General features: G+C 44.8%; 1 protein-coding gene across 4 annotated transcripts in view; it reads left to right on the top strand.

Annotated features, from left to right (window-relative positions):
• The window catches only part of ALS2CL (ALS2 C-terminal like), a 48,533-nt gene extending 30,609 nt beyond the window's left edge, over positions 1-17,924 (top strand). For all 4 annotated transcript variants that reach the window (XM_040591026.1, XM_040591027.1, XM_040591025.1 and 1 more), the window contains 16 exons: positions 131-196; positions 1,028-1,126; positions 2,762-2,920; positions 3,820-3,931; positions 5,434-5,511; positions 7,017-7,144; positions 8,403-8,576; positions 9,163-9,256; positions 9,834-9,991; positions 11,466-11,534; positions 12,558-12,731; positions 13,587-13,629; positions 14,055-14,116; positions 15,037-15,186; positions 16,214-16,310; positions 16,593-17,924. In XM_040591026.1, the coding sequence (XP_040446960.1) occupies positions 131-196; positions 1,028-1,126; positions 2,762-2,920; positions 3,820-3,931; positions 5,434-5,511; positions 7,017-7,144; positions 8,403-8,576; positions 9,163-9,256; positions 9,834-9,991; positions 11,466-11,534; positions 12,558-12,731; positions 13,587-13,629; positions 14,055-14,116; positions 15,037-15,186; positions 16,214-16,310; positions 16,593-16,664 (1,735 nt within the window). In that variant the 3' untranslated portion in view covers positions 16,665-17,924. The remainder of the gene's footprint in view (positions 1-130; positions 197-1,027; positions 1,127-2,761; positions 2,921-3,819; positions 3,932-5,433; positions 5,512-7,016; positions 7,145-8,402; positions 8,577-9,162; positions 9,257-9,833; positions 9,992-11,465; positions 11,535-12,557; positions 12,732-13,586; positions 13,630-14,054; positions 14,117-15,036; positions 15,187-16,213; positions 16,311-16,592) is intronic.
• The last annotated feature ends 654 nt before the right edge of the window (positions 17,925-18,578 follow it).

Here is an 18,578-nt window from a genome sequence, read left to right as displayed (position 1 = left end):
ATGTGTGTCTGTGTCCCCCAAACAAACGCTTTGATGTTAGCCATTTCTAGGTTGTGCCTTGGCACCCTCTGTTGCAGCCGTGAGTGCTGCTGGCGATCTCCCTTGTGTCAATGCCTGCTTTGAATTGCAGGGGGACACTGAAGTGGCGTGATGGACGTAACCACGTTGGAGATTTCAAAGATGGCTTGGAGCATGGGTAAGCCTTGAAAAACAGGGAGATTCTTGCATTCCAGATAAGCTAAGAAACAGTTCCTCCCAGATGTGGTGGCATCTTGTAGGGGGACTCTTTGCTGTTACAGGCCAGGTTATCTGACCTGTTTTAGACACCTGACTTAAGCTTCAGTACATTGTAACCTAGAGCAAGTGGTTCACAGTGACTACAATAAAAGAAGTGTGGGCAGATGACCAGTTCAGATGCAGACATTTCCCTTCAGCTGGATGAATCTGACCTTTGATCTCTAAATCTGGGTGAATTTATTCATATGCAATGCCTTGAAGTTATTTTTAGGTGTCTTAAAAAACTTCTCTTAAATGAGGAGTTTTCAGGGGAAAGAAACTGTACTATGAAATTCAAATGTTATTTTTGTAATTTTTTTTTTTTAAAGTAAAGCTTTTAGATTTCTAATTTCTACAGCAGTTCTAGAATAAGTTAGGGTTTTGAAGGGAAAAAGATATCTCAAATACTTTGTGTCAGGATTAAGAAGACATTTTGTTTGGACCAAAGCAGTTGCTTTGGCAGCCTAACTTGGCCCCTAAATTGGAGAAGTGGTAGAGAGGGGAGAAAACCAACAATGAAAGTAGTTCTGTAGAAGAAGAAAAGAGAAACTACGATTGCAGCTCACAAGGAGATGGATGAGCTCTTCCTTAGACCAAGTCAATTGACACTTGGAAATAACATCAGAGGTAAAGCTGACCCCAACCATGTAAATCAGCTTGGGGAGTCTGGAAAGTCCTTAGTTTTTAAACTTCATCCAGTACAACTGAGTGGCCTTTGGCCGTGCTGATCTCTGCCATATGCACCTTGTAGGTTTGGAATATGCCTTGTCCCACGCCAATCTGAAGACCGGTATGACTGTTATAAGTGCCACTGGTATGAGGGCAAGATGACAGGCTATGGAATCTGTGAGTAAGTAAAACCCAAAGATAACTCTGGGGAAAAAGGGGACTCCGTGTGTTTAAAGGGTGAAACGTTTGCACCTCAGTGCGGAGGGCTCAGTCACCGTGTAAAACCCAGGGTAACTCAGGCAACAGCTTTTGCTTCGGAGATGGGCAGTATGGCTTCTTGAGAAGCCCTGAGTCTCCTGAGGATTAGAATAGTAAGAGCTGTGACCATTGTAACTACCCGACATAGCATCCTCTGTGCCTTACAGGTGGGGATGTAATTTTGCATTCATGCTGGTGGTTGCAAAGCAGAGAGCGTGTGGTGCACCATCAGTCCTGGACAGACTTGGTGGAACACGCGGCGCTCTCTGTCTCCCCTGGCCACGCTGTCTGAGCTAAATCTTCTGTAGAATAGGCTTGTGAATGGTGGGTGGGATGTTATGATGATCTGGGAGTCATAACTGTTATCCTGAACTGCTGAAGGGGGCTGGTTCCCCCAGCTGCCATTTTTTGCTCACTCAAATTCTGAGCTTAAGCCCAGAGCTTAACTTAAGAAATGGAGCCTGAGGCTTGTTTCATTTACTCATCAAAATGCTCTGGTCAGTACAGTGATGGGTACAGCCATTTGCACACCTGTGTCTCAAAGCACTGCTGGGAGTGTGGATGGAGCCTGCTCTGTAAAGCACTGTATTGTGGGCACATGGTGGTGTCCCAGCCTTACCCACCACCTACTTCCCATGTAGAACGTCAGAAATGGCAGCGGAGGCCTGCTTAGCAGGTTGTAGGTATAAACCATTTCCATTTGCAGCCTGTGGGGTTAAGTGGACAGGGCCAGCTTGGTTGGTTTGTGTAGCAGTGAGCAAAACAGCATCCTCATCTTTGCTTAGGTCAGACATGGCTTGTAGCTAAATGGGCTGACTAACATGAGGCGTGGACTGCTGGTTGCTACTGCACATACTTAACCTTTGTGCCAAGTGTGGCAGAGGAAAGACCACAGCTTTCCAGCTGCTTACTATGGGATAGGTCATCTTCCTTCCTAAAACCTGCATGTTCTGCTCCTTATGTATGAATTAAACTCAGAGTACAGGACACACAGAAATCTCTAGGGAACCTGGAGCCAACTGAGTAGCGTTGTGCTAGTGTCTTTGGTGTCAAACAGGAGAGCACGCTGATAATTATAGAAGACAGCTCTGCTTAGTGTGAAGGCTTTCTCTGTTGCAGCAGTGGACATCTACGGCCCAGCATGGACAGAGCTCAGGGGAGCTCTTAGGGGGATGAGCCCAGGAGAAGGGGTAGGTGGTGACCATAGAATGGTGAAGGCAAATCTGGCTTCCCACTGGATCTGATCTCCTGCTCTGGATTAACAAGTGGTCACAGTGACCTGGCTGGTGAGAGGTCAAGGATTAAGTGGCCTCTCCCAGGACAATTGCAAGCCTGACTGTAGTGTCCTTGGATAATGTTGGAAGCTATAGGTGGAGGGACTAGCTCAGGCGATGCACATTCCTAAAAGTGAACAACTACCAGCTCCAGAGCTACCAGTCAAGTATCTGGAATATTTAGCAGGCAGATGAGCCTAATTACTCACTTTCCTGGCTTCCTACTCCAACAGGAGCTGTCAGGTAGTCACAGTCTTCAATCCTGTCTGTCTGCTGCCCTGCAGGTATGGAAATGATATGGTCTACAAAGGCTACTTCAAAGACAACTTACGTCAAGGGTTTGGGATACTGGAGAAATTCTCAGCTGAGCATCCATTTAAATACACAGGACAGTGGGAAAATGACAAGAAGAATGGATATGGAGTCTGGGAAGACAAAGATAGGTAAAGGTGGCATGGGTCAAAGGTGGCTTTAGGTGTCTGACGGTTTTGTCCCTCTGTTGGCAGGGGTAAAGCCTCAGGTTTTGACGGGGAGACTTGGAGTCGTATTTAACCCCAGCTGGCAGCTAAGCCCCACACAGCTGCTTGCTCATGCCCCCCCGCAGTGGAATGGGGAGAGAACAGAAGAGTAAAAGTGGGTTTTTTTGGTTGGTTGAGATTAAGACAGTTTATTAGGTAAAGCAAAAACCATGCATGCAAGCAAACTAAACCAAGGAATTTATTCACCATTTCCCACCAGCAGGCAGCTGGGGTTCAGCCATCCCCAGGAGAGCAGGGGTCCATCACCAGTAACGGTTACTTGGGAAGACAGACACCATCACTTTGAACATGCCCTCCTTCCTTCATCTTCCCCCAGCTTTATATGCTAGGCATGACATCATATAGTATGGAACATCCCTTTGGTCAGCTGGGGTCAGCTGTCCCGGCTGTCCCCCCTGCTGACTTGTGCCCCCCAGCCTGCTCGCTGGTGGGGTGGAGTGAGGAGCAGAAAAGCCCTTGGCTCTGTGTGAGCACCACTCGGCAATAAATAAAACATCCCTGAATTTTCAACACTGTTTCCAGCAAAAATCCAAAGCATAGCCCCATACTAGCTACCATGAAGAAAATTAATTCTATCCCAGCCCAAACCAGCACACTTGGGGAGGAAGGAGGGATGTGTTCAACCTCTGCTGCAAGGCTTGAACTCCTGGGGAAGCATTATATGAACTGAGTTTTTCGCAGTACATCTGCCACTTGTGCTGCATGGAGTGTTGTATCAGGTAAAACTAGCCTCAGTATATCAAATTAACTAAAATCTAAGAAAACAGGGGAAAAAACATAATTTCTTTTTTATTGGATTCCAGAGGGGAGAGATACATAGGGACATGGCTCGACGATCACAAACATGGCCAAGGCATTGTAGTAACCCAGTCAGGTGTCTGCTATCAAAGGACATTCCAAGCTGATAAAATGGTGGTAAGTACACATTTTCAGTGGACTCTGTAGATCGGTGGGATGTGGAATTCTCCATCAAAAGCAAGTGTAAGATTTCACTTTCTAATTAATCTTTGAGGGAAAACAGAAAGCAAGAAAACTTAAGCACTGATATTTTACCATAATAATATTTTTGAAGAACAAGACCTAGGTTAAGTCTTCTTCTTATCACCTTCCTGAGGTCCAGCTAAGGACCAGGTGTAAGACTGGTCATTTCTCCTTACTCATGCTAAGACACCTTATAGGTCTGGCTGTTTGGCTGACCGTTAGGTCACAATTACAGACAAGAACTCATATGTAAAGTACTGCACAGTTATATAAGATACTACATCTATCTTAAAGATCATTAAGACTTTACTTTTCCAATGTGAGCTTACCTATGACAAGTTGGCTGTCCAGTTCATTGAAGGTTTAGATCTTGGTGGGGAAAGCAAAAAGGATTGGCATCGCTAGACCTGGCTTGGAAATAAAAGCATTTCTTCTCATGAAAAATACGCGCTTAAAAAAACAAACAACCCCTTCCCCTCTCACCAAACTAGGGCAAAATGTTTAGCATGGAAACTTTGTCAGAATGCCTTTCCATAAAACCTCCATCTGCGGGGAACCAAAATAAAGCTGCCTTTTGGTTTGCCAGCTGCCAGAGGTTCCTTTAACTTCACAAGGCTTCCAGGTGGGGAGCAGTCACTTTGGTTTTCCTAGTGGAAAATTGGTATGGCCAAGAAGCTTCCCTTGGAAACCTTTTATTTTTGCCAGAAAGGGCACTTTCCATCAAGAAAACCATTCCAGCGGAAAATGTGTTACAGCTCTAAAAGTGACCACATTTTCTGGCTGGTACGGGTACGTATGAACCTTTGGGCCCAAACCACGGGCTAAACCCCAAGAATCTTTCCCAATTGGTGTAGATGATCCTGTGTCTGTTCTGCATCTTGGTGCTCCTTCTCTGAAATGTGTGCTGCTGTAAGCAGCCTTGGGAGCTGGGAGGTAATGGAACGAGTCATTTAATGAATGCTGTAGGAGCAGCTCATTAAAGCCCCGTTGACTGCACAGCAAGGGACAAAGCTAATTCTACATAGCAGCTGCCTTTGTCATTTTTCTTAATCGTGTTGCAAAGTGACACAATTGGCTGTGGTCACCTAAAGGTCATAGGATTAGGAGGACCATGAGTTTGACCCGTATGACAGTTCTTGGTGATAGTTCCTAGAACAGGAGCCTGCCTTTTGTTCCTTCTTCTAAGGAAATGAATGACTAGGACTGCTGCAAACCTCCTGAGCACCCAGGAATCCTCTGTGCAGTGACACGTAACAGGTTATCTCTGGGGCACCTCCCTGCTTTGCTCTTGAGCATTGCGATGATATATTGGGCTTTCAAAAAGGTTCTTAGAATCTGCAGCCTATAAATAGTCCAAGCCAGTGGCTGTTTCTAAATGAATTTGAGCAGATAGAAAGTTAATGCCTTGAATTCACTGCTTCTGCTTTCAAATGAAGGGTTCTGGGATTCTGCTCTTGGAAGATGACTCAGTCTATGAAGGGAACTTCACGGAAGATCTAACATTTGTCGGAAAGGTGAGCACTTCCTTCATCTCAGCCTTTCTATACAGTTGTTTGCTTTACAGAAGGGCTGCTGGATTAATCTTCAAAGTTCACACCCTCCCACTCCACTTCCTTTAGGCCCTCAGAAAATAACGTTTTCCTGCTTTTTGTGGTTTTTTTTTTTTTTTTTTCTATTGTCACTCTCATTCACAGAAGGAAGGCTGCAGCTAAGAGACTTCAAGTAGCTGGGGGCTTTGTGCATTGTTTTGGTTTTTACTGTTTACATTGAGCATTTTTTAATTATTTTTTTATTTTTTGTGGGGCATTTTTGGCTGTGCTTCTCAGCTGCAGTTGGGATGCTTTAATGTTCTTAGAATAAATGTTTCAGCCTTTGTAGTGGTTGGGAACACAGGAAATGATGTATAAACCAGATGGAGTTGCAGTACCAGCACTGCACTAATATAACCAAGATGTTAACACAGCTGAGCAATTTTGGAAGCTTAATTTTACAATCTGGACACTGCACTGACACATTCAACATTTTGTGGTTGATCTTTAACAGAGATATCTGGTCAAAGTGTTCATAAAGTGCCCCATTGCAGGGAAAACTAGTCCTCCAGCTCGTTACAGAAATCCGTGATGAGTCCGAGAGGAAGTGTGTGGTTTTATCAGGCTGAGGGGATGTCAAAATAGACAATTGGTAATGATTGCGAATGAGCCCTGTCATTTACTGACTTGTCATGGGAGGAAGAGTTTGTCATCATCGTTTTCAGCCAGAAGACTTGGGATGGGTTTTGCAGAGGCTGATTATAGTGCTTAGATACTTCTTCCTCCAAAATTAATATTTAGTTTTAGTGGTTAGTCTAGAAAAATCTGTTCTTTATCTAGAGATGGAGTGCCTCCTGCCATTAGCAATGAGGATTTCAGGCTCATATTCAAAGCCAGACTAGTTACGATATTGTTTAGCTTTGGCTTTGATTTAGTTAAACCCTTTAATTTTGAGTCAAGCTACTGCATGTCTTCTGTATTTGCCTCAGAGAGTTTAAGGTTTGTCTTGGTAGCAGCAAACATTTTGAAAGCATTTATGGTGAAGATCATATGATTCCCCCTACCTGTGAGGCCAAACTTGCTTGTGGTTTTAACAAGCAGAGGAAAAACAGAGGAGAAATTGAAGTTTCATGTGTTCGCTCTAGGTTAGAAATAACTACTGTCAGATTTCAGCCAGAAGATTTTATAACTCAGAGAAGATACTGCATATTTGTAAAGTATAATGCAAATGCTTTACTCGGCAATTGTGGCAGTCTTTCCCCTCCAGAATCCTGGATGTCACTCAACAGCAAGGGCTGTCTGCAGTGACTGCCACCACAACGGCTCTGTGGCTTTGGATGCTGAGGGTGTGCACCTCTGTGATGGAAGTTGTTCTGAGTCGCCATTTCGGGAGCTGGCTCTGTTGAAAAGAGAATTTGAGATCGTGGTCCAGCTTGTTTCCTCTCCCTAATGAGATCTTGGCAGAACAACCCTTTATTTCTCTGTTGCAGGGAAAGCTGTCATTTGCCAATGGCTTCATTTTGGAGGGAACCTTCACTAACAAATCAGGCCAGGGCCTCCAGACGCACGGCATCCTGAACACGTCGAGCGAGCAGCTGGAAGACAGGATAACCAAAGCGTGAGCAACAAGAGCTGACTTCTCGGCGCATAGCGTGTGTTTTGACTCTACCTAGAGGGGTACTGGCTCAGTCCCTACAGGGATTAAGGCAGTCCTTGCTGAAAAAGTGGATCTAAAACTGGTCTATATGCAAGGGTAGAAGGGTAGAAGGAGGAAAGGAGAGCAGTTTGTTATATAACATTAACGCCACATAAGAAGCAGGAAAACAGATGTTCTACTCCCATTCTGCCACCATCTACCCAGAGATACTCCCATCCTCAGACTGGAGAGATTTTTGAAGGCTTAACATTTTCAGTGATTTGTGCATGTGCACGCACACACACACATTTCTGTGTATACACGCAGACCGGTGTGAAGCTGTACAGGCAAAGCTGGGCTGCTGAAATGCATCACTTGCTGCATTCCTGTCCCTCTGTGCATTCCTGTCCCTCTGTGCTACTGCAGGAATACTACCCAGCTGATACTGTAGAGGTAGGAAAGCTACCAAGAAGTGATGCAAGGTGCACGAAGCTCTGAAAAGCTTGAGCTGGAGCTATGTGGAGGAAGGCTGTGGAGCCAGGACCAGAGCTTCACGGGGCGCTGACGCTGCTTTGGCAGGCAATGGTTCAAACGCAGGGCAGGAGTACCTGATCTAAAGCTATGAGGCCACATCCTCTGCTATAGACTCTTATCCTCGGGGGTTAACCTTGCAAAGAAAGGGATGCTGTGGCTGCCAGGCCGGAGGATCTGTGTTCAGCCAGTTTGACCCAAATGAGGCAGTCCCAGTGGGAAAGGCAGCTGCCTGCCCTCTGAGGGCAATTCCTCTCGCAAAACCCAGTTCAATTAATTTCCAGTCCATCAGAGTATCTTGCTGCAGAAACAGCTCCTGTGTTTTTCAGACAGCAATAGCTACTGGTGATGGTTGCTCAAGTGTCTTCTTGCTATCAGTCTCTTCTGCAGGCTTTCAGTTCAAATAAATAGTCTGTATTTAGAAACATCCATGAATGGAGCAGAAAGCTTGTGATAGTTCACCAGCAAATATTGAGATTATTGATGTTCCATGCACCAGGAGTTTTTCTTCACCCAAAGTACCTCGTTGTCAGGACAACAGACTTGAGTTGCTTTTCATTGAATTACCAGTTAGGCAGTGCCATCTTCCTCTGCTCCCACAGTTCTTATGTTACTATCTGATTCCGGACAGCCTTCCATATTTGAAGGTGAAGTCTGAAATAATTGAGGAGGGATGCAGAAAAGCCTAGTGCCATGTTATGTTTTGCAGTCAGTTGGGCCTTGAGGAGTTCCCAGTGGAGAAGAGATGGAAAGGAATCTATGACCAGTTCCTGGAGTTCATTCATTCTGGCTGCAAGGAAGAAACAGAGGAGTCTTTCACAGGGTTCCACATACAAACAAGCAAGGAGCTGCGGAAATCTCAGGAATACCTCTTCTGCCAAAGGTATGAGTACTGCATGCCCTCACTGCAACAGAGGAGGACAGTTGTGCGGAGACGATGGTGGTTTATGCTAGGGTGTGCTACGTGATAAGTTAATAACCCAAGCATTATACAATTGTTCCTGCTTGTGAGACAAGAGGATGAATTTTAAGCCTGAATTTAAGGTTGTGCTGTTGAAACGGATTCTTATCAGTGAAAATTTGAATGGGATTCATTTGATTAAATGTAAGCACCTACTTGTGACCCAGTCCTCGCTGGCTGCTCTTGTATTTGAGGGAAACCTAGCTGACTTCATCAGCTGATGCAGAGCAAACTCACCTCCCCTTAAGAAAGTATCTAAAATAGGTCAGAGAAGTATATGGCATGTGCAGGATGCAACCCAGGCCAGTTGTAAAGGGAGCCGAAGGTGATGAATTTAGATAGTCATAGGTGTTGTGAGCCAGTGGAACAGTTCGATTGAAAAGGGTAAAGAAAAATTCATTTGTTCTAATAGCCTTATTGTCCCCTTGGAATCTACTGGCAATACCAATTTGGATTTATCCCAGTGCTTTGTTGTGTAGTTTTCCGTCTTCACCTCTCATCTTTTCAGAGGGACTGAGGATGTATCCTGGAGGAGAGAAGATATTCTTGAAGAGCTTGCCCAGCACCAGGGACTGGAGTCACTGCACAGTTATTTAGAGAAGGTAAAGTTTAAAACCACAGTGATCCATGTCTGTCCACCAGACACAGTTACAGGTGGTAGTAACTTTCTGTCAGCACATATAACATTGCCAGTGACTTCGAGAGCCTTCTGTAAATTATGTGTGAATGCCTATGCTTGTGAAGAAGACTGTTATCCTTCACACTTTTTGGACACTCATTTTGTGTACAGTTGTACAGGCCAGGAAGTAATAATTTGGCTCACTCTTGGTTCTCAAGCTGTGTCAGGGAATAACCAGCCGCTGGAGATGATTAAGAAACTCCCATGCACTCTCAGTGGTTGTTTTTCACTCAGCCAGCCTTCCCCTGAAGCACCCTTTGCTCTTTCTCTCTAAATATCACAGGGAGATCTCTTCACAACAGCAATTCTACCAAGCATATTTCTGCTCGATCCCGGGAGGAGAATGGGCTTGTGGCAGCAAAAATAGACAAAAGTTATAGTTGATTACATCTAGGCTTGTTCTCCTTTGCTGACAAGAGAAGGTTGGGTGGCCATTCAGTGTTATCCTCTACTAATGGCAAGGGCTGGCTTGTAAAATTTAATTTTCCTCTATCATGCAGGCATTGAAGTCTTCCCTGCACCCACTGGGAAAGCTGCTGAAGGCCTTGACGATAGCTTTTCAGGCAACATATTCTGGGATTGGGGCCAACAGACACCTGCTGACTATGGCACAAGAGGAAGTCAAGTACTATGCAAAGAAAATATGGGAGTTTTACCAGTAAGTGAAGCATGCTGAGTCCTTCCAGTGGGTCTGGGCATAGAGGGCTTGTGGAGTAGATCATCAGGATCACTTGTAAGGTGACGGGGCTGCTTTATTTCACACCATATTTCTTGACACAGTTACTTCAGAATGGTGCCAGATAGTTATTTGCAGTAACTGAGGTCATACGGACCTAGAAAACCTTTACTATGCCCACTGCTCAGTACCTGACCCAGGGGCTGTAATGTGACGGAGTCTCACTGAGTTATGGCAGCTCAAGGAGCTGTTGCCCTTAATAAGACTTCATTTGGGCAAGCACAAATATGAACAAGAAACGTCACTAAGTAACGAAGACAGCAAAGTACATCAGAGCACACAACAGTGGTGTTTGATATCCGTGTTTGAATGAAAAACAGTTTGAGTTTAATATCTCAGCTCCACCGGAGTCGAGGCTGTGCAGTGTGAGTGCATTGCTGAGGCTCGGCTGCTGTGGGTAGTGACTCTAAACCAAGGTGGTTTGCTTGTGTGGTTGTGCCTGTGGGTAAACAAGGACGAGATCAAGGCGTGATTGGGGTCCTGTTGCTGTTTGGATAGTTTAAGAGAAGATGCCCCAGTAGGCAGAGGTGGGGAATCTGCCCCTAGCTGCACTGAGGGTGCCTTAACAATAAGAGGTTGGATAAAAGCTCTGCTATTATCAGTGTAGCCTTGTATGCTCGAGGAAGGCTGCCAGCTCCATGGTGAGAGGTTTGTCTGTCCCAGAGAAGTCTGAGAACAGCAGCAGAGCTGATGGGAACGAGTCAGATTTGATTCAGTTCATCAGAGCTTTGTCCATGAACAGGACAACGGGGCTGACAACCTGAGCATTGGTTCACGTAAAGGTTCTGAGCTCAGCGCACACCTTGGAAAGCTGCTTCATGTCTCCAGACCTTTCACATGCAGGGTGGGGAGGGAGACCCCCCTCACTCTGCTGCACCTCTGGCTCGGTTTCCTAGGCTGATACTTCTACACTAAAAAAAAAAAAAGGCAACGTCTCCCTAATCCCCATGTTAAGATTATGAAATTTTGGCTTGGAAATATCAAGTCAAACTCGAGCTACTTTTCAGAGTATAAACATCCTCTAATGTTCATAGATGGATTAGAGAATTGGTTGGTGTGACAGGTCCTGAAACCTCATGTCCCTTGAGTGAGAATACAAGGAGGTGGTGTTCAATGCAGACCACAGTTAGGATCTCCAGAGTTACCACCCTAATCTTCAGAAGCTATAGAGATTTTTGAAACATTTATTCATTCCTGGCACCTTCTGCTCGTAATGGAGAAAGCCCTCAGACAGCAAAACTCGAACATCAGCACAACAGCAGCAATTATTACGGAGAGCTTTACTAACATCACACTTGATGGTGGGACAGCTGAGCTCCCCACTTGAGAATAACAAATTACCTTAAAAAAAAAAAAGGAGGGAGGGAACTAAAGCTTGGTTCTGCTGCTCTTTTAGGGGGTTGCTCCATTTGGCACTGGAACAGAAAGGCCAACTACCTGCAAAGTGTGTGGATGGAGATACGAGGTATGTGTCACCACTAGTTGTTTAATTTTAAGCTGCCAGGACATACGGTGTGTCTTCTAAAACACATTAAGTGCTGAACTGATTGTATTTTCTGTGTGAGTCAGGTTCAGTGCCCACACTTCTCCAAGCACAAACCTTTCAGTAGTTCTGCTTGAAGCATGAGAGCAACTTCTTCTGATCATGTTCTGTAGCAGAATCAAGCGATGAGTTGGAGGTGTGTGTGGTGCACGGCCTTGTGAGATTACTCACACCAGCTACTGTGCAGTAGCATGGTTGTGTGTGAGAGAGCAGTCCCAGGACTACCACCTGCTTTGAATGAGTCACAGGAACTTGTTCATTGCGGGGAAGGTGACTTCCATGCCAGCACTGAGAGAAAGGCAGGCCTGGAAACAGGGAGTACAGTGTGGGAAATGTAGAAGACATGTGGGTGGTAGAAGACATGATGTTCCTAGAAATAAGAAGGTAGGAATTATTGTGGGATCCCAGGTTTAGGGTTTTTTGGGGGTGGGAAGAAGCATCTTTGCTCAGCTGTCCCTGTTTGGTCTGGATTTTTCTTTGCTGTGATCTGCAGCAATCCCCACATGGGCTGAATGAAGCCAAGAGGTTGGTGGAATGGTAAGCAGCTGGAAAAGGGGTTTAGCTGAATTTATTTGGTCTTTGTCCCGTAAGAAATAACAAGTGGTCTGCTGAAACAGTGCAGACAGATCAGCTGGAGATCAGTCTCTGATGCTCCTGGTTTCTTGCAGTGACCAAGGAGAACTTGTGGAGAAACAGTACCCTGTCCTGTCCTACAGCGTAAGATGCACTTGCATCTTCAGCTTGTGGGCACATGCATGAGTGTTATATAGGTCACTACTGCCCAGCCGTGACATTGAACTCGGATGTGGGGGAAGGAGGGGGGAACAAGGAGAACACCTTGCAGCCTCAGGAGCTGCCTCTTCCATTCTGTGCTGTGGGGCTCTCAGGCACCTCAGGGGATGTAGGTCTCACTGTAGGACTCCGCTTTGCTTTGCTCTGCCATAGTGACCAGAACGCCCGCAGTGTGGTCCTGCCGCTGATCTTGCCCTGCTTCTACCCTGAGCTTTTCATGCTCTACATGCTCTATCATGAAAGAGAAGATGACCTCTACTGCCAAGGCATTGTGGACCTAAGTCTGTTTCCTGACATCAAGCTGCTCGAGTTTCTGGATGTGCAGAAGTAAGTGACATTTTTTTTTCATCCCAGCATGTAACCCCATGACCCCAGCTCGGAAGGTGGCAGCCAGGGAGAGCTCTGGTGGCACAGGACACACACCCTGCTCCTGGGTCCACCACTGGCTGTAGCACTGCAGTTTTTCCTAGTCTGCCAAACGAAGTCCTGTGGTGGAGTGCCTGCAACACTGTCTGGGAGGACAACATTGACTAGTGGAGAGCTGCTATCATCTATACTAATTTTCACTTTTGTGTAGCAAAAATCTTGTTTTCTAGCTCAGCACGCAAATGGTTTGCTCCAACTTGGGATCAATCAGATAGTTTATAAATGTGTCTTAGAAAGGGCTACAGTCCATCCAATGTACCTGCTCTAACAATGTAGCCATGCAGTCTCAAGTCAGGGGAAAGGCTGTGGAGCCAGATGTTTCCTTCATCCATTCCTGCAGCTAGATCCATCTTTGGAAGTGATATGTGAGGACCAGTGATTAGAACTCAAGAGGCATGTGAGCTTTTCCAGCACAGCGTCATCTGAAGCTGAAGGACTTAAGCAGGTTGGAAGGAGACCCAGTTTCAACTGGGCAATTTGATTCAGTCTAGACTCAGTGAGAGGAACTGAAAGTGCCAAAACTCTCCATTGATTATTACAGGAGCATCTGTGAGTAAAATGAACGCTACACTCAGGTTAATGACCCTAAGCAATTAGTTCTACCTGTGGCACTGTATGAAGAGGAGTGAACTCAGCCTTATGCACCTACAAGACTAGCATCACCTTCAACAAAGAGATAAAAACAGTCAAAACTTAGGTGGGAGTTAAGATGTGGACATCTGCTTTCTAAATCTCCTCTCTGTGATCTCCTTTCAGACACCTCTGGCCTCTGAAAGATCTCACACTGACAACCAACCAGGTAAGAACACTCAGAGCTAGCTTTGGTGTGCCAGCGAGATGGCACCGGGGCTACACGTTGGTGCTGGCTAATGATGGAGTGTCACCTCAGTAACCACAGGGCAGACTGCACTCAGAAATCAGAACCTAATGACACATGTTGATTAATTATGATCTGTAGCTACTGCACGTGAATTTCCATGGATAGGAATATGAGGTCTGCATAGGATTGCTTTGTAATGCTGTGCTCTGTTTCAAGGTCATCTGTGTTCAGAGTGGCGCTGTAGACATCCAAGTGTGTTCAGAGGGGCACTGTCTACAACAGCTTTATTTTGCCTTCCTTTATGGGCAGCAAACATGCTTATTTTGGGTCCAGCGCTGAGGAGCCATGTGGTGCCTCTCAGAGAGATGCTCTTGCAGAAGCACAGCTCCTTGTCTCCCTTTCAGAGGCGGTCCCTTATCAAAGACAAGTGTTTCCTGTCTGCCACCGAGTGTCTCCAGAAACTGATGTAAGTCACTGTCCACAACCTCTGACTGACAACCATGGTTTTTCTGTTTTCTGGGAGATGCCATAAATTTACACCTGTTTGCAAAAGCATTTCTGGGTCAGCCTGCAAGATTATTTAAAGAAAAGTGGGTTTTTTTTGTGATATTTCTGTTTAAAAGAAATAGTAACTTCTACAGAATCCCCCCCCCCCTCCAAAAAAGGTAATAACGAAGACAGCATCAATTGTGTGTAAACAAAACCCTCCCCTGGCTAATATCTCCCCTTAATTTCACAGAGATATTCCCACACAACATCTGACTTTGATGAAATGGAGTTCACTCAGCTTGGTTTATTGGCTTGAAGTCCAGCCTAGGGGATGGTGTTGCAGTGACAAGTGGGAAGTTAAAGGGGAGCAGGGAAGTGTTGTGGGATCCATCAGACAGGAGCTATCAGGTCCCTAAGTAAAGTAGTCCTGGTGAGAATCAATGTGGCTTCTCCTCTGAGGAAGGCAGCGCAGGCTACGTGTACCTTTGCAGGACATTATGGGCAGAAAACCCAACCTCATAGATCTGACAGCTGTATTAGCCCCTTGATAGAACTACTTGAAGTGATTCGACCCATGCTCTTCAGCTTTCACTTGAGGGACTGTGACTCAGGTGAGTCCTGTCTAAAATGAAAGACTGACACGAGGGTGAGCAGGTCATACTCAGGATTTGGGAAGGCTCAAGGCCCATCTGGATAATGTTACACCCTGGTGATGCCTCCTGGCACAAACTTGTTGACTCCTTTTTGGTGCAGCCATTTGAGATGATTGATGGACTTTTTTTGTAGTATGACAGTCTGCTCTGAATTTTTTTTAATTTTTTTTTTTTAGTTCTGCTGCTTTATTTCTTTAGCTGTGTAGTGGAAGCATCTTTGACATGGCTGTTTTCATACCGACAGTACCACGGTGGATCCCCGGGAAAAGCTAGTGATCCTCCAGAATACATATGAGGAGATAGAGACCACAGTGTCCCGGGTGGTGGAGAAGGACTACAAGCTCCCCATGGACGACCTGTTGCCCTTACTGATGTATGTTGTATCCCGAGCAAAGTAAGTGGAAACTTTTCATTTTCCGGTCCCATTGTTGTGTGATACCTCAATCAGAGAAAGAACAGCCACGTTTCCAGGCTAAATAGTTTAAATGAAAAACTGGGGTTTACTGGGGTTGGACTTTAAACATGCTTTTCCCTGAGGTGTATTTCTGTGTGCTACTGTCTGCCGGCTGTGGTGTGATGGTGTTGGCCATGACTGCAAGGAGCTAGGGACTTCCTGAGTGTCCCCCTCTTAGCCAAGAGGATTGTTCCGGGTTGTCATGGGAAATGCAGTCTTACCTGCACCTCAGATTACTGTAGAAAACAGGGACATGAAGCCTTTGAAGGCTGATGGTTGATGCCTTCAAGGCATCATCTATGCATCACACATCTTCGATTTTCCATTCTCAATGGGGCACTGTGACTCAGTTTGGAGGTGAGGAAGGTCTTGAACACTAACCATGTCAAAAAGGCTCTGTCTGTGCTGCCTTCAGTCTCACTGCAGGAACTCCTGCTTACATCCAGGAGAATTAAATGACTACTTTTTTTTGGTTTGTTTTTTTTTTTTTTTCTCCTGGCAAAATTACCTTGACTTCCTGTACATCCTTGGTCTACAAAAAAAGGGGTGAAATGTTTAAACTTGTGGCCATGAAATCCAGAAGTTTGGGATTTAGTGAGGATTTTTTCCGTTTTTTCTTCTTTTCTTCCTCCCTGCAGTCATATTGCATGATGCAGGTTTGTTTGCTGAGTAGCTTTCTCAACTGTAGATGAGAGAGGAGGGGAATAAGAGAGACTGTGAAAAGTGAAGGCATTGACATTTTCTTATGATTGAGCATCTTTGCTGAGATCCAGTCATGCTGGGTACCTTAAGGACTCAGCTTCCACAAGATCAAGGTGATGCCCAAGGAATCGTTAATGGAGTTCCAGAGCCATGCCTCCTTCTCCCCGTAATCTAATTTCAAACATGTGCCCACAAACACCAGGGCGCAGAGATTTGTTCTAGTTGCAACTTTTTTTTTTCTTTTTTTTTTTTCTTTTTTCCCTAGAATACAGCACTTGGGAGCTGAAATCCATCTGATCAGAGACTTGATGGACCCCACCAATCAAGGAGGACTGTACGACTTTCTGTTAACAGCACTGGAGGTAAGGAAATGTTTTCAGCAGTGACAGCTGCAAGCTGCATTAGCCTTTCTTGAATAGTAGATATATATATACTGATGTGCTATACTTATTTAATTTTAGAGGGCTTCTTATATGCCTAGCACAGGAGGTTATTTTCCTTCTAGTCTAGACAATATGCTTATCACTCATTTATAACGTGTAGATTTAATCCTGCCTTTGAGGAGAATGCACTTTGTGTGCAAGACACCAGGTTTTTCCCCAAAGTTCAAATATTACTCAACGGGTTTTCTGTTCCTTGCCCAGTCATGCTACGAACACATACAGAGGATGAGAGTCCGCCAAAGGGAGAATTGCCATGTGACTCACAGCTCCTGACCTGAGGAACCGAAGGGAGCCTCCTCGCTGCCGCACTTTCTTGACCAAACACTGTTGGATGAAGAAGCAATCGTGTCACTGCTGTTGTGGCTGCCTTTGGAAAGGGAAGAACGGTTATTTATCGGATGAGGATTTCTTGCTGTGTTTTCTCTTAGACTAGCTATGATCATAAAGCCCAAATATACAGATGCTGTGGGCTAAAAGCCTTCAATACACAACCTCAGCTTGTGTTTGGGAATCTCTTTGCGGAAAGTGGCCAAGGGTTCTTTTATCCTGTAGTTTTATTTCCCTTTCCTGCAAGTAGCAACCTGCCTTGAAACCTCATTTAACTGTTCTCTTAGATGCTGTTTATTTTGCACTGGTGAACTGACACATGAGAAGAGGTTATTTTATAGAAAGCGGTCACATGAAACCACAAGGACTATTTTGTCAGGACTGTTTCTGGTTGGCAGAAATGTGGCATGGACAGGAGAGGCCATCTGTCCCTGGAGTAAGGTGGCTCTTCCTGTATCCCCAAGAGGAAGGGTTTTCCATTCCTCTTCCTACCTATGCCAAACTCAGTACCTCGCCATTGCCTTGTAAAGCTGCTATTGACTAACTTCCTTGTTTTATGATACTTACAAGTATGTATTTATACTCTGTAGACTCCTGTCAAATCTCAGGAATATCACACTTGCACCTTGAACATGTTAGTGCTGCTTTGTAATTCTGCAGGTAATTCTGTTCGTGTGTGCCCAACAGAAAGAACGTATGTTGTCCTGGGATGACAAATCTCAAATCCTGGTGAGAGAAAGCATGAAACCACCTGGCTCTCTGCACTGACAGAGCTGCAAACACACTGATTTTCCTAGGTGCACAGCTTTGTGCTGACAGACCACCCACTGATGCCAGTGGGGTACAAATCCCATTAGAATTGGGCTGGGTTTTATGCTGACTTTATAAAAGACAAATGGATATCTGGTATCCTGTTCCTATCAGACAAAAATAGTAATGTCTGAGCTGCGTATTTAGAGCAAAAGCTCTTTTGAACTAGATTTTAACCTGTTGGTTTTTTTTTTACAGTTTGACTTTAAATTGTCCAGGTCTGTGACTTCAGGAAAACAAACCAAAACTCTACAGACTGTTTCCTCCTGTTTTATCTCAAGTATTATGCTTTAATAAATAGTACACTGATCACAATAGTTAATATATTGGTATGAGAGTATCCTAACGTACGTTTTACAGTAACTTTATATTTAAATAAAGCTGTTTCATTTTTAAGAGAGATTCCAGACTTGCATAATTCTTATTCCAATCGTTGCTGTTTTCAGACATTTGAGAATTTACTTTCCTCTCTGTAACTTTAGAAAGCATGTGCTGCTCTTACTGCCTTGACCACTCATGGGAACAGAGACTTTGAACTAGAAATTAGTTTCCCAACGTAAGAGAGACTGAATCAATAAAACTAATTTTTGTGCTTCTGTTCCCTGCTGAATCAGTAAGTAGAACATGGCTTAAACTTTAAGATAATTTCCTGCAATTAAATTACTATTTTTTTACCCCATTGTCTCACACTGCTCATCCTAAGCCTTAGCAGGCCTTATGAAGGAGGGCTGATACACATCTTCAGAACTGAAGATACTGTGGTGCAGAGACAGCTCAGGTGAAGGGAAGACTAGTTGAGACCCACCTTCCTTTACCTGAACACCTCTTTAACCACCCTACCATGCCGGCCTATCTTCTCCCTTCCTTAACTATAACCCACAGGGAAGAGGGTTATATATATATATATATAACTGCAGGAATGATGCCTCTTCCCTGAGAACAGCTGCCTGGACTTTTGCATCACAGCAAACTCATGCCATCCACCCAAATGAGCACATAGTTTGCTGGACAGTACAGTGCCAAAACTGATCCTGGGTACATTGAGATCCT

The sequence above is a fragment of the Falco naumanni genome, chromosome 4, assembly GCF_017639655.2.
Source record: "Falco naumanni isolate bFalNau1 chromosome 4, bFalNau1.pat, whole genome shotgun sequence".
Taxonomy (NCBI): Eukaryota; Metazoa; Chordata; class Aves; order Falconiformes; family Falconidae; genus Falco; species Falco naumanni.
Note: the sequence above shows the minus strand (reverse complement) of the source record. Positions and strands in the feature narration are given on the sequence as shown.